At 50.3% G+C, this 13,693-nt stretch overlaps 1 protein-coding gene across 12 annotated transcripts in view; it reads right to left on the bottom strand.

The window, feature by feature from the left end:
* Positions 1–300: 300 nt before the first annotated feature.
* Positions 301–13,693, bottom strand: part of LOC133501819 (genetic suppressor element 1-like) — a 61,449-nt gene continuing 48,056 nt past the window's right edge. For 6 of the 12 annotated variants that reach the window (XM_061821841.1, XM_061821840.1, XM_061821849.1 and 3 more), the window contains 12 exons: positions 12,813–13,019; positions 11,951–12,106; positions 11,160–11,374; positions 8,951–9,137; positions 8,094–8,557; positions 7,900–8,012; positions 7,468–7,741; positions 6,289–6,420; positions 5,919–6,209; positions 4,291–4,557; positions 2,984–3,087; positions 301–2,907 (listed from right to left, as the gene is read on the bottom strand). In XM_061821841.1, coding sequence (XP_061677825.1) covers positions 2,767–2,907; positions 2,984–3,087; positions 4,291–4,557; positions 5,919–6,209; positions 6,289–6,420; positions 7,468–7,741; positions 7,900–8,012; positions 8,094–8,557; positions 8,951–9,137; positions 11,160–11,374; positions 11,951–12,106; positions 12,813–13,019 — 2,551 coding nt within the window. In that variant the 3' untranslated portion in view covers positions 301–2,766. Of the gene's footprint in view, positions 2,908–2,983; positions 3,088–4,290; positions 4,558–5,918; positions 6,210–6,288; positions 6,421–7,467; positions 7,742–7,899; positions 8,013–8,093; positions 8,558–8,950; positions 9,138–11,159; positions 11,375–11,950; positions 12,107–12,812; positions 13,020–13,693 lie in introns of those variants that run through there. The other 6 variants (XM_061821845.1, XM_061821851.1, XM_061821846.1 and 3 more) reach the window with 2 other exon arrangements.

Genomic DNA, 13,693 nt, shown 5'->3' with positions numbered 1-13,693 from the left:
AATGGAGGGCCAGTGGTTGGCTAGGGCGGTTGTGTTCCATTTGTTCGTTTCTTCGGGCCTTTTTGATGGGGGGAAAAACAATTCAAAACGCACCTTTCAACTGGGTTCCGTTACTGTATATACCGTTTACGAGGACCTATGATGACTTAATTTGCCCCCAAATGAGTTCAAATTCTATCCTAGACAGATGCTCGAACACCAAATTGCGTTGTTGTTGTTGTTGTTTTTTTTTTTAAATATTCCATCAAATGTGGGTAGAAAACGCCATCAAAGTTTGCTGATTTTAATGACGGGTCATAAAATAAAAAGATGGGATTGGCCCATTCATCCCTGCTAATCATTTACATCTACATTTAGTACATAAAAGCCGTGAAGCTAAATGCAATCATGATGCAACATTTTAATGCAAATTCCTCTTCATGTACACCAATACGTTAATAAATAATTCACTGCGCATTTACAACCTCCCTTTCCCACAAAGAAATTAGCTAACAGCTGATTCAAACAATTGGAATAAGAATTTCACGCCTTGTTTTCTTGTTGACGTGAGCCATCTTGGGACAGTATATATTTCAAATTAAAGGGAATTATACTGTACTATACATATTTTGGGGGGTGAAAACAAATTGAATGTGTGGGCAGCAAAAAAAAAAAAAAGTTGAAATGTAAAAATGTATGTTTCTTCAAGTTCTATCACATGTAAAGGTAGCATCTGTAGGATGTGACCTGCGGTTGTCATGACAACCAGCCTCCCAAACAATCCGTGCATTTCTATTCAAACGTCCTTCATTTTCCGGACCAGCAAGCAGCATTTTTGAAACGGCGTATGGCTTCCTTTTCCCCCTTTGAAAGAAAACCACCAAAACATCGGAAATTCTTCATCGAGCACAAGGACCGGTGTCAAATCTATGAAGCGCCCCTCGACGTTTTAAGGCCTGAGGTGTGCTTTGACCATTCTGCTCGGTCACGCGTCGTGAGGGAGTGAGTGAAGGAATGAATGAACGAATTAGACGGGTGATTCCCAACCACTCTGGTGAGCGATGATCATGCGTGATGTGGGAAATGATTCAATTTCACCGAAAGAGTGATGATTTATAATTATAGTAATCCCCTGAGTGTTTGTGAATTTATCCCTCCTGTGTTTTATTTTGGAACATCCATCCATCCATCCTCACAAGGGTCGCGGGAGTCCTGGAGCCTATCCCGGCTGTCAGCGGGCAGGAGGCGGGTGGGGTACACCCTGAACTGGCCGCTAGCCAATCGCAGGGCACACGAGGACAAACGGCCGCACTCACAATCACACCTCGTGGCAATTTAGAGTCTCCAATGAATGCTGGCACGTTTTTGGGATGTGGGAGGAAATCGGAGTGCCCACCCGGAGAAAAGTCACGCAGGCACGGGGAGAACGTGCAAATTCTACAGAGGGAGGGCTGGGACTTGAACCCTGACCCCCAGAGATGTGAGCCCAACGCTTTACAGCTGCTCCACTCAGCTTCCTTATTTTGGAACCTATTCTCATTTTTAACCCATTCGTTGGCAGCGTCCCATTTTTGGGACATTATAATTTTCACGCATTATATCCTTCAGTATATCCAAAATATTGAAGTGTTTTAATCTGAAACCATAATTTGGCATCAGGGGAGGATAACTCATCAGGTCAAAGCCGGCACGTAGTTATTTCTTTTTCCTTCTTGACCCAACATGGCTGCCTCAAGTAGACGTGGAGCGTTTTCCGAGAGAAGAAAGGTCAGTATGCAAAATGCTAATCCATCAGTATTATTGATGCGTAAGTGTAATAAACATATCTGTAGTATGTACCACTTCACAGAACTGATAACATACCCGTCCCAGTTTTTGGGGCGCTGCCCGCGAGAGGTTACATCTTTTTTTGCCCTCGGTTTTATGCGTTAAACGAAAAAAGAAGTGTTATTTCCTCGATTGTGGCCTGTCAGGAGACTTTCATCTCAATAAGGGAAAAAAAATTGCCACCCTGCCCATGAATGGGTTAAAATAGTGTTACAAAATGCCACAAGATGGAGCCAAAGTCCCGCCTAACTCAGAATTGGTCTTCAGGAAGTATGTCGAGGTGATACATCTTGACCAAAAGACAAGCTTTGTGTATTGAGCAAAGTTTAGCCTGGGTTGTCGGTGGAATTTGCCACCTTAATCAAATGGAACTTGCGAGCTTTTTCTTATAAATGTAATATTACAAAATGAGATTGAAATGATATTTAACGATTTGGGGGTCATAATTTGTGGTGTATTTACAGTTTCCATTAAATTAAAAAAAATTTGGGCTGCCAGGGGGCGGGGGGGAAATAAGCCCCACCCACAAAAGAACAGGGGATTACTGTAATGTATCTTTATTTGTCTATGTCAGCGACATATGCGGACAGACAAATGGTGACGTGTTCTTCCAGTAGAGGGCAGCAGGTCGCCTCCGACGTCACAACGCCCGTTCGGGCTTTTTGTGAGGTTTTCCCTCGCGAGAGTGCGCGAATGTAAAAGAAGTGCTGTGGCGCAATGGAGGTGGGGAAACGCCGGGTCAGCTCAATAGCAATGCTGCAAACAATCGGTGGAAAAGTCCTCAGATGTGGATCCTCGCTTGAAAAACCTCCAGACAAAAAAAAAAAAAAAAAAAAAAGGTGCAGGGTTACGGTAACCATGGCAACGGGCGCGACGAATTTGGATCCCGGGATCGACTTCCTTCGCGTCATTCGGTGTAAGCGCAGAGTCGGTAGTCTTTGGCCGGGCGGCGTCCCGGGGTCACCTGGGCGCGTGGGCGTTGATGTGCCCCCCTCTGCCCCAGTGCATGCTGGGTAGCGTCAGACACCTCCTGAAGTGCTCCAGCTGGGCGTGGAGCCTCTCGCGGTCCTCGCGCACCCGCTGCCTCTGGTTCACCAGCTCCTGGAGGGCGCGCGATTCAATAGGCGGCGCGGACGAGCCAACGGCGCCGAGGAAAAAAAGGCCCGGCGGTGCTTACCGCCATGGCGACGGAGAGCTGCTCCGCCGTCCTGCTGAGGTTGTAGTTTTGGGCCTCCAGCCGTTTGCACTGGCTGTGCAGAACCTGCCGCTCCACGCTGCGTTCTGGAAGAAATCAAGTCACCAAAATCCAACAATCGCCTCACGTGTCTACAAAATATAAAATTGAATTTTTCCCTCGGATTTCAGTGGTTGACAGATGTGCGGTCGGGATCGCGTCCGGATCAAACTTGGTCGGTTATCGTTAAAATCAAATCTAAATTGCTGCCAGATGAGCAAGAAAAATGTGGATTAGATCCAAAATCAATTTCACCTCAATGTCTGTCGGACAAATGTAAAAAAAGCAACAATCCATCCATCCATCCATTTTCTTCACCGCTTATCCTCACGAGGGTCGCGGGGAGTGCTGGAGCCTATCCCAGCAGTCAACGGGCAGTAGGCGGGGTACACCCTGAACTGGTCGCCAGTCAATCGCAGGGCACATTGAGACAAACAGATGCACTCACAATCACACCTTGGGGCAATTTAGAATGAAAATACGAATCTGATTCAGATCTGGATTAACACATTTTTGACACGCGATCTCCTGAACCTTTCAACACATAAACCATTCTAATGAATATCATAAAGCAACAAAATCACATTCTACAAAATTTCTTTCAAAAGTGTTAAAAAAATATGACATTTTTATTGTTTGAAAAATGGAATTGTCATTTGTCCCCATGTGTACAGGTAGTATATTTATCCATCCATCCATTTTCTTCACCGCTTATCCTCACGAGGGTCACGGGGAGTGCTGGAGCCTATCCCAGCTGTCAACGGGCAGGAGGCAGGTGGCGTACACCCTGAACTGGTCGCCAGCCAATTGCAGGGCACATCGAGACACTCCCAATCACACCGAGGGGCAATTTCGAGTGTCCAATTAATGTTGGATGTTTTTGGGATGTGGGAGGAAAGCGGAGTGCCCACCGGGAGAAAACGCACGCAGGCACGCGGAGAACATGCAAACTCCACACGGTTAAGTCCGGGATCGAACCCGGGTCCTCAGAACTGTGAGGCCAATGCTTTACCAGCTGAGCCACAGTGCCGCCAGAAAAAACATTTTTAAAAGAAAAAACATGTCGTGAAAAATATGAAATTGTAATTGTTGTGAAAAATGTAATTACGGTGGGATTAAATTTGTCATTTGTTCCCATGCAGACATTATTTTAGATGTAAATAAACGTTGCTGACAGATTTATGTTCAAATGTGAATTGTTGGTACGCATGCAATCTGGATCAAATTCAGAAAGGTGACACTGAACTCACCGTCCACGTACTCCTGATAGGCCTCAAAAATGGCTTCAATGCCCTTCCACTTCCTCGGCGGCTCGCCCTCCTCCTCCTCCTCCTCCTCCTCCTCCTCCTCCTCTTCATCCTCATCCTCCTCCCCGGACGGGCCGCCACCCTCGTCCGGGCCCCCGTCCGCCCGGCCGGCCGGAGGGGACCGGGGGCGAAGGCCGTCCGGGATCGGGGCGGCGTGGCCGGGGTGCGGCGTTTGAAGCGGCGAGCCGTCAGCCCTCGCCGACTTTGACGCTGCGGGCGACAAGGGGAGAACGCCGCTCATTGGAAAGATTCCGGGTCAGTGCCGAGCCTTGAACGGCGAGCGGGATAAAAAAGTGGAGTCGCAATCCCGAGCAGATCCAGATTCCGTTGGGCTCGGCCCCGACGTGGAGGGGGACGGACACCTTTTCAAATGTGATCAGATTTAGCGGAGAGTCAAAAATGTCTGAAAGTGTTCGAAGGAGTTTCAATTTGGATTAAATCCAGATCAGTTTTAGAGCGTTTTATCTCCAACGGTTCACACACAGCGAACAATCCACTCTGGATTAAACATCATTGGAACCTGCATACACCCCCAAAAATATTTTCAATTCAATCAGATTATACACCCGCCCATCCTTTATCCGAGCCACTTATCCTCACAAAGGTGGCGGGAGTGCTGGAGCCTATTCCGGCCAACTTCCGGCAAAAGGGGGACTACGCCCTGAACTGGTCACCGGCCAATCGCAGGGCACACGGAGACAGACAACGGTCACACTCACAATCACACCTACGGGCAATTTAGAAGGTCTAACAAATTAATGCATGTTTTGGGGACGTGGGAGGAAACCCGGAGAACATGCAAACCGGGATTTGAACTCCGGTCCTCACAACTGTGAGGCAGCCAGAATGTCCATGAATGTCCATGAAATCATATTGCAATTGAAAGACATTCATGATCTGCGTGGACTGTTGGGAGCTAAAATGGCAAGAAAAATTGAATCCGTATCTGATCCAAATTTCCCTGTAGAAATTAAATTTAACATTTATGTTCAACATGGATGGATTTTAAATTCACGTCAAGTATGCAATGTGGATCGGATCCAGAGCAAACCTTTTGTCGACATCAGATCTTCAAGCTGCAAACCCAACATTGCAATCAATTTTTTAAAAACTGAATCCACGTTAACAGACAATGTTATGGTTATTTTATTTAAAAAAAAAAACGTGTTTCAACCTTTGTCAGATCGAGATTAAATTTGTTTTCGCATTTCCGACAATACATAACATAGTGAAAGTCTAAATGAATACAATTTTACAGAGACGCACCCACGAAGTGTCTAAACGCGTTAAATGGAGTCTCATTTTGGATCAGATCCAGAATCAACTTCCTCTGACCCAGCATTTACAATTCATTCACAATTGAAATGTCCATTATTATTATTATTTTGCTGCAATCTGGATCAGATCTATATTCAACGGCTTGACGCAGCGGTTTCCCACCCGCCATACGCAAAACGTTTCCCTTTCAAATGTAAACACATCAATTGGAAATCTGCATCGTGTCCAGATTCAGCACGTTTGGCCCCTCCGCCACTAGATGGCAGAAAAGATTTCCAATTCCCTGCCGTCACCTTTGTGTTGCGTGGACTGCAGCACGGCGTGATGGAAGTGCTGCGCGAAGGCCTCGGGCGTGAGGCTCTCCCAGGGCCGCACGCGACCGTTCGCCCCGGCCTCCTTTTTCAGGTGGCCGTTGCGCAGCGGCTGAGGCTGCGGCGCCGGTGCCGCTTTGTCTCGGTGCGGCGCCAAGAGCGGCGGCGGCGGCGGCGGCTGCCCGAGGGCGTCGTCGTGGGGGGGCCGCCTGGCTTTGTGCGAACGCGGGGGCGAGTCGGGATAATGACGTCCGTTCGGTTGACGGGACTCCCCTGCGAAGACACGTCGGACCCCTCTCTGAGTGTGGGCGTGGTGTACCTAATAAAGTGCACGCGTGCCCGTCGTTCTCACCAGCTGGGGGGGGGGCGGCGAGGGGGCTGCTGCTGCTGCTGCTGCTCGGAGGTGCTGAGTGGTATCGGAGCGTGTCCAACGTCACAATCTTCTTCTCGATGGACTTCAGCAGCTCTTCGGTCTTCTCTTTGTCTAAAGCGCAACAAAACCCACTTGTGGTTATTACTTTTTTTTTTGGTCCAATAAGATCGCAGCCTGTATTGTGTTGCTATGTCAAGATTGGAATCAGTGGCGGTGGCCCACATAAACAAAATATATATGGGAATTTTTCTTCAACCAATCACGTTTCAAATTGGCTCGTTGACATCAGCATTTTTTTTTCCATTTTCTGATTGGTTGGTCAGAGCAAGCCAAGTTCCACAAGCAAAACACTTTTGTACGAATATTATGATATGATTGTGAGTGCGACTGTTGTCATTCTCCATCTGCGATTGGCTGGCGACCAGTTCAGGCCTCCTGCCCGATGACAACTGGGATTGACTGCGGCACTCCCGCGACCCTCGTGAGGATAAGCGGCTGAAAAAAATGGATGGATGGACCATTTTGGACTATATATGGAGAGAGGGTTTTTTTTTCTTTGGAGGGAAATGTGTGTGTTATGGCACCGAAGTCATGAAAATGTAACAAAAATGTTTTAAAAGAAGGTGGCACAGTGCAGCTGTAAAGCGTCGGCCTCACAGTTCTGAGGACCCGGGTTCGACCCCGGCCCCGCCTGTGTGGAATTTGCATGTTCTCTCCGGGTGGGCACTCCGCTTTCCTGCCACATCCCAAAAATATGCAACATTAATTGGACACCCTAAATTGCCCGTAGGTGTGATTGTGAGTGCGGCTGTTTGTCTCCGTGTGCCCTGCGATTGGCTGGCGACCAGTTCGGGGTGTACCCCGGCCACTGCCTGTTGACAGCCGGGATAGGCTCCGGCACTCCCTGCCACCCTCGTGAGGATAAGCGGCAAACCAAATGGATGGATGGATGTTTTAAAAGAAGCTGGCCATTGTGTACATGCTCGACGGATGGTGTTGATGCTATTTGGTCTTCTCCATTTTACGCACTTTGTCGCCATCTTCCTTTAAGGGGCGGTGCCAATTACTTCTTTTATAATAATGATTCATCCTCACTTCGACTGCATTTCTTTATGAACCCTCAATCGAAATGAACCGATGAACGAAGGCGGCGTCAACCTCTGCGTTGCTGAGCGCTGACGTGGGAGAGCTTCAAGGCCCGCAGGAAGTCTTTCTTCTCCTGCAGCTCGGGGGCGGCGTCCATCTGCTCGGCGCTGTACGGCGTCGTCAGCGCGGCGCCCGGCGAAGGGGGGGACTTCCTCTTCCCGCGCGGGGCCGGCGGCGAGGCGCTGCGCTCCCTCATCATCCGCCTCCTCTTCCTCCTCTTGCGCCGCAGCAGCTCGTCGCGGCGGGCCAAGGTGACCAGGCCGCACGTGCGCAGGAAGTGCACTTTCTTCAAAGAAGGAGAGAAGAGGCGTGTTGACTTTTGCCTTTTGAAATGAAAGAAGCGCGGCGAACGCGCCCCGTAGTCCTCGCTTCGTTTTGGGAAGGCGCGAGAGCGGGAATGGCTCGAGAGGAACGTTTGAAAGTTGAGTTGTTCGGTGAGAGTACCTCGGAGGAGGTGTCGAGCTTGAGGGGCGGTTGCTCCGTCACCCTCCTCAGATGGGCTTTCACCTCCTCCTCGTCGCTCTCGTCGTACGACTCGTTCACGTCGTAGTAGTAACCTGCCGAGGGTGACGACGACGAGACGCTCGGCTGCTGCCTGTTTCGAACGTTTTACCGGCGTTTGGCTCCGTTCCGCTCACCTCCTTCGCGGGCCTCCCTCCTCGCCTTCTCCTCCAGGTCCAGCTTGCTGAGGAGTCGCCGGTGTCGCTGGAGCGCCTCGTCGTACACCAGCGCGCCGTCCCTCCGCGGCTCCCGGGGGGCGTCGGGGTCCGACAGGGGCGCCCACAGCCTCAGGTGCGGGTCGTCGACGCGGTGCCTCCGGCGGGCCAGGCGTTCCCGCTCGGCCTTGGCGGAGGGGCAGCCGCTCTCGGGGGCCCCCGGCCTCCTCCCGGGGCCCTCCTCCGTCTTCTCCCCCCAGCCCAGGCGGGGTCGCTCGGCCCTGGTCAGGCAGGGAGGGGGGCGACTCGGCGGCGAGGGCTTCGGGCGCTCCACGAAAGAGGCGGGGTTCCATAGGGTGGTCTGCGGGGGTTTGGGGGAGATGAGAGGAGGGGGGGCGCCCAGGGAAGGGGGGGCTTCTTTGCTGCCTTGCTGCGGGGGGCCCGTTCTGTTTGCAAACGCACAAGACCAAGCCACTCAGACAAGTGGGGGCCTGCTAGCCGAAACACAGTCAACAGCACGCGTCTACGCTTCAAAACTAAACTCCTAAAAGACTGGTAACTTGACTTACAGTGGGTATAAAAAGTCTACACACCCTTGGAAACTATGAAGAAGCAGTTCTACTACTACTTTTTCCAACCAAGAATGTGACCAATAACCTGTAAAACTCAACTGAAGTCTGCACACCTTCTTACGATTGAGGATGTGGATGTGAATCCACCAGAGATACATCACATATCAGAACTTGAAAACGTCTGAGCCGGGTCACTCCGAGGGGACCGCTGCAGAAGTGTTTTGGGATCATAATTTGAACTTTCTTTCTCCCCGGGATCGTTCTCACCTCGTGCCGTCTTTCGTCCAGGCCTCCTGAGTCACGGCGACCGAGGCCGGCGCGGCGTGGTGCTTGCCCAGGTGAGAAGGCACCAGGCTGGGCACGGGGTGCGGGACGGAGCCCCTGGAGGAGTGCACGTTGGAGGGAAGAGATTTGTGCGCCGGGAAAGACGGGTTCTCGGACTCCTTGGCTTGATCTGGACACACGTTCGGGGGGCAAGTCAACAACAGCGGACGCGGGACCGTCGACAACACGCAATCGAAAATACAATGAAAAAAGTTCCGACAATGGGCTTATTATTGTGGATCACACTGTTTACATTCTCAATTGATGGGTCGGGACCCGAAAGTGGCTCGTCGATCAATTTTGTCCATCGCTGACGTATAGTAAAGTATTTGTATTCAAATTTTTCGGGGTACAGCACAGAGGTGGAATGTGGAACTTATTGTGTTAGGAAATGAACCGTTACTCTAGTTGCGCTAGTTGACGCTGTAAACAAAAACACCGCCGCTCAACCTCTGGCATGCGGCTTTTGGACGCATCTCAAAGTCCTTTGAAGCGCCGTTTAAAATGATATTATACCGTCCATGTGTTTTCAGAGGCTATTAAAAAATATCAATATTGTTCTTAACTTCTACAAAAGCGAGGTTTTTTTTTTTTTTGCTGACAATAAATGTGAAACAATAGGAGGGGGCTCAAATGTGCTCAATGGATTCATTGCTATTGCTACAAAAATAAAAATGGAAACCCATCCATCATGTGAGCCGCTTATCCTCAAGAGGGTCGCAGGAGTGCTGGAGCCAATCGCAGCTGTGATCGTGCTGGAGGGCGGGTACACCCTGAACTGGTTGCTAGCCAATCGCAGGGCACATGGAAACAAACGACCAATCACACCTTGGGGCAATTTAGAGTTTCCAATTAATGTTTCATGCTTTTGGGATGTGGGAGGAAACCGCAGTGTCTGGAGAAAAACCCACACAGGCAGGTCTGGGATTGAATCCGGGACCTCAGAACTGTGAGGCTTTCCAGCTGAGCCACTGTGCCGTCATTAAAATATATTTTTTACGATATTAAATGAAATTACGACAGTTAAACTTTTATTCGTTGGGTTTCAACGGCACGTAAGACTCTTGCCTTGTTTTAGCGTTTTATTTGTCGTGACGAATTGGCTGCAGGAGGATGACACCTCCCACCCCGGTCAACTTCCCCACGTTCACCCACTCGTCTCTTGCGACCGTCAAACGACGTCCACGTTTACCGGAAGAAAGTCGGGGGTCACTCTCGTATCCTGGGACCAGAAAAATATTTAATGACCTGACTGACTCTTTAGCCAAACAGGGGACCATTTTGACCCCCCCCCGCCCCTCCTCTACAACCTAATGACCGTATCACACACCACCAATGCGGCACTTCGCAGGACTCCGACAACCAAGCGCCCGGCATCCCTGCAGCCCGTGACTTTGACTTGACCCCCCACCTTGCCCCCCATCAATCCGTTGACGTGGCACTCGCCAAGTCAACTCCAATATCGTGCGTGCCCTGCCGACCCACGTCATCCCTCTCCGAAACGTCGCCTGGACCCGGATCAACTCGAGGAAGTAACGAATACGCGGCAGGCGGGAGGATGACACCTTGCACCCCAGCAAATTTCCTCGGCAGAACCCCCCCCCCACCATCCGCATCGGGATCTCGCACGCCACCGCTAACTGAGGCGACAGAGATTTGCTTCGGCACTCCGACGCCAAGTATAGAACGTCACAGGGTTGACTGGACAGCCGTGGGTGGCCTTGCTGGACAAAATTAAGTCACCCCACCCGGACGGAACCGCAGCCTCGGTGTCTCGCGCTCACTCAAAGGAAGGCCATTTGGTCAGCATGGGGGGGGGGGGGGAGAGAGACAATGAATGAGCGGAGAGTGACGCCTCCAGGTGACGGAACGCCACTGCAGACGCGTTTTCTAAAAAATACCGGATGGATTTGATGGGCATATCATTAAGAAGATTAAAATGAACACCAGAAGTGACTGGATTGCGGCAAACTTGAATGTCCGATGTTGAATCTGTTGTCAACTGCTCCGACTGAAAGAAAATAAAATACATCTCCGCATTTTTCACTTCATTTCTCATTTTTAAGCGACGCTTCCCAAGCTCCGCCGAGGGGTACAAATCCGAGCCCAAATCCACGCGACCGAGCGCCAAAACGGGCGTGCGGGCTGGTACCCGGTCTGCCGGCGGCCGGCCCGGCCCCGTCCTCCGGCGGGGGCGCCCTCCGGGGCGGCCCTTCGGCCAGGTACCCGTGGCCCTCCGCCGCCGCCGCCGCCGCCGCCCGCGCCATCTGCTGCTGTCTGTCCCGCTGCCTCTCCTTCAGTCTGTCCATCTCTCGCTCCCTCTCCTCCTCCCTCTCTTTCTGGCGGAGCTCGTTCTCCATCTGCAGCCTGTGGGGGAGGTTGACAAGTATGTAGGCGTGCAAGTGCCCCCCCCCTTCTCCCCAAACACACACACACACACACACGTATAAACACATGGGAGAGGAGGGGGGGGGGGTGAGAGATGCAACACCCAGCGTGAGGCAGATATTAACCACACACTGGTGACGCTCGCACAAACATTGGCGCACTCAAAAATGAAGGCACGCACCCTTAACGGGAGAGGAAAGAATATCCGTGCACAGCATGACTGAGAGAGAACAGATGAACGCTTAATGGGAAACCGCAGGAAAAGAGCGCACGCGCGCACACAGAACGATACACCATAACCAAAACAAAACAAAAAAATGATATGCGGGAGCCGTCGCGGAAGCAGATGCTAAACAGTGTTGTGTTTAAAGACTTCCCCTGAGTATTGTGCTGCTGTTGTTCAGGGAAAGCCAGCATGGAGAACATTCTGAGAACTGATATGATCAAAATTCCTGGATATTGCTTATTTATTCATTTCAAAAATATATTGATCTCATGATAATAATAATGGAAACCATGAGGATGACTAAACTTTTGCACGTGTGCTTGCGTTACCTCTCGGCTAGCAAGCCGTGGTTTAGCTCCCCGGGGTAGCGGCCGCCGGGCAGGTGCAAGTGAAGGCCGGAGGGGTGCAGCGGGGGGAAGGCGCCCCCGGCAGGCACGGAGTAGAACTGCGACCGCAGCGCCGACAGACACAAGGACTCCTCCATCCTGGACGCGTCAAAATCGGAAAAGGTCGTAAACGTCAGTGCTGGGCTGTGCTTGTGGTTCATTTATTCAGATTTATTCATATCTTCCATCTCTCCATTTCCTGGCGTTTCTCTTGAATGCACCGCTTCTCGTATGTGTACTTATGTGGATGTTAGATTTTTTTTTTTTTTGTTTCCATGTCACTCGAACCTGGCCAGGGTCTTAAACGTATCACAAGTTGCTGCCGCATGTAACTTGATTCGTCGCTTTCTCATTTTCTTTCTTTTCTTTTCCTTTGTGATATAATTGAAAATGAATCACACCCTAAAATGCATGGACCCATCCATCCATCCATGTTTTTTGCCGCTTATCCTCATGAGGGTGGCGGGGAGTGCCAGCAGTCGGGGTACACCCTGAAATGGTTGCCAGCCAATCGCAGGGCACATGGAGACAAACGACCAATCGCGCTCCCAATCACACCCGGGGGAAATTTAGAGTGTCCAGTTAATGTTGGCCCACCCGGAGAAAATCCACACATGAACCCGGAACCCCCGGAACTGTGAGGCCAACGCTTTACCAGCGCCTCACTCAAAGGCACGCAATAAAATCCGTTTTTCTGCCTAACATCCTCTGATTAAAATTGGACTTTATCGCAAAATCTACACCGTTTGATCCGCACCCCCATCAAGTGAGCGACACAAAAAATTCCGGCGGTAAATATTTGGACCTGGGCAAGGACAGAGGGTGGTGCAGGTAGGCCGAGTGGTAGTAAGCGGCGGCGGCGGCGGCGGCCGCGTGGGCGGCGGCGGCATCCAGGCCGAGAGGCACGGAGGTCAGGCGCGGATCGTCGGCGGCGGCGAAGGGACGCAGCGCTCTCAGGTACTCCTCCGGGATGGTGCCCGACGGAACCGTGGGGTGCGTCTGCCCGGGTAAACTGCACGCCAAACGACAAACACCACGCAGGAAAGTTTATTGACTGCACTTTGTTTTCATTTTATGTGCCATAATCGCCATTTTTCACGTTTGATTACTCATGTGCTGCATTTTTGGCTAATTTTGAATGGATATTATTGTATGGCAGGGAACCAAATCAATCAATTATGAAAAACGAGAATATCCATTAAATACGACAAAACACACTGAAATGAAGTGTAATTACTGTATAATTACATAGACCCATGACAAAACAATAATAAAAAAAATAACATTAATATCATTATATCAATCATTTCAAATTGCAGCCAACTAGAACAGCTTAACTTTATTTGGAGTTAAGTACACATGGTTAAATGGTGTCAGGTGCGTGTTAATGTGACCGACATGAGAGGGAAATGGCATAAGAGGGTGTGCACACTTATACAACCAAATTATTGAGGGATTTTTTCCCATCTTCACTTGAGTTCTATGAGTTATGGGTCACTTTGATAACAGAAAAGGTTTACAAATGAGTTATGCCGCTGTCCTTTTTTAATATACAAAAACTGGCATTTTCACCATCGGTGTGTAGACTATTAATTATTGAATTTCTAGTTAAATGCAGTTCATTCATTTTCTTCGCTGCTCATCCTCACGTGGGTCGCGGGGAACGCGGGAGCCTATCCCAGCTGT

Source organism: Syngnathoides biaculeatus, chromosome 6, assembly GCF_019802595.1.
Source record: "Syngnathoides biaculeatus isolate LvHL_M chromosome 6, ASM1980259v1, whole genome shotgun sequence".
NCBI classification, from domain to species: domain Eukaryota; kingdom Metazoa; phylum Chordata; class Actinopteri; order Syngnathiformes; family Syngnathidae; genus Syngnathoides; species Syngnathoides biaculeatus.
This window is presented reverse-complemented; position numbering and strand designations above follow the sequence as displayed.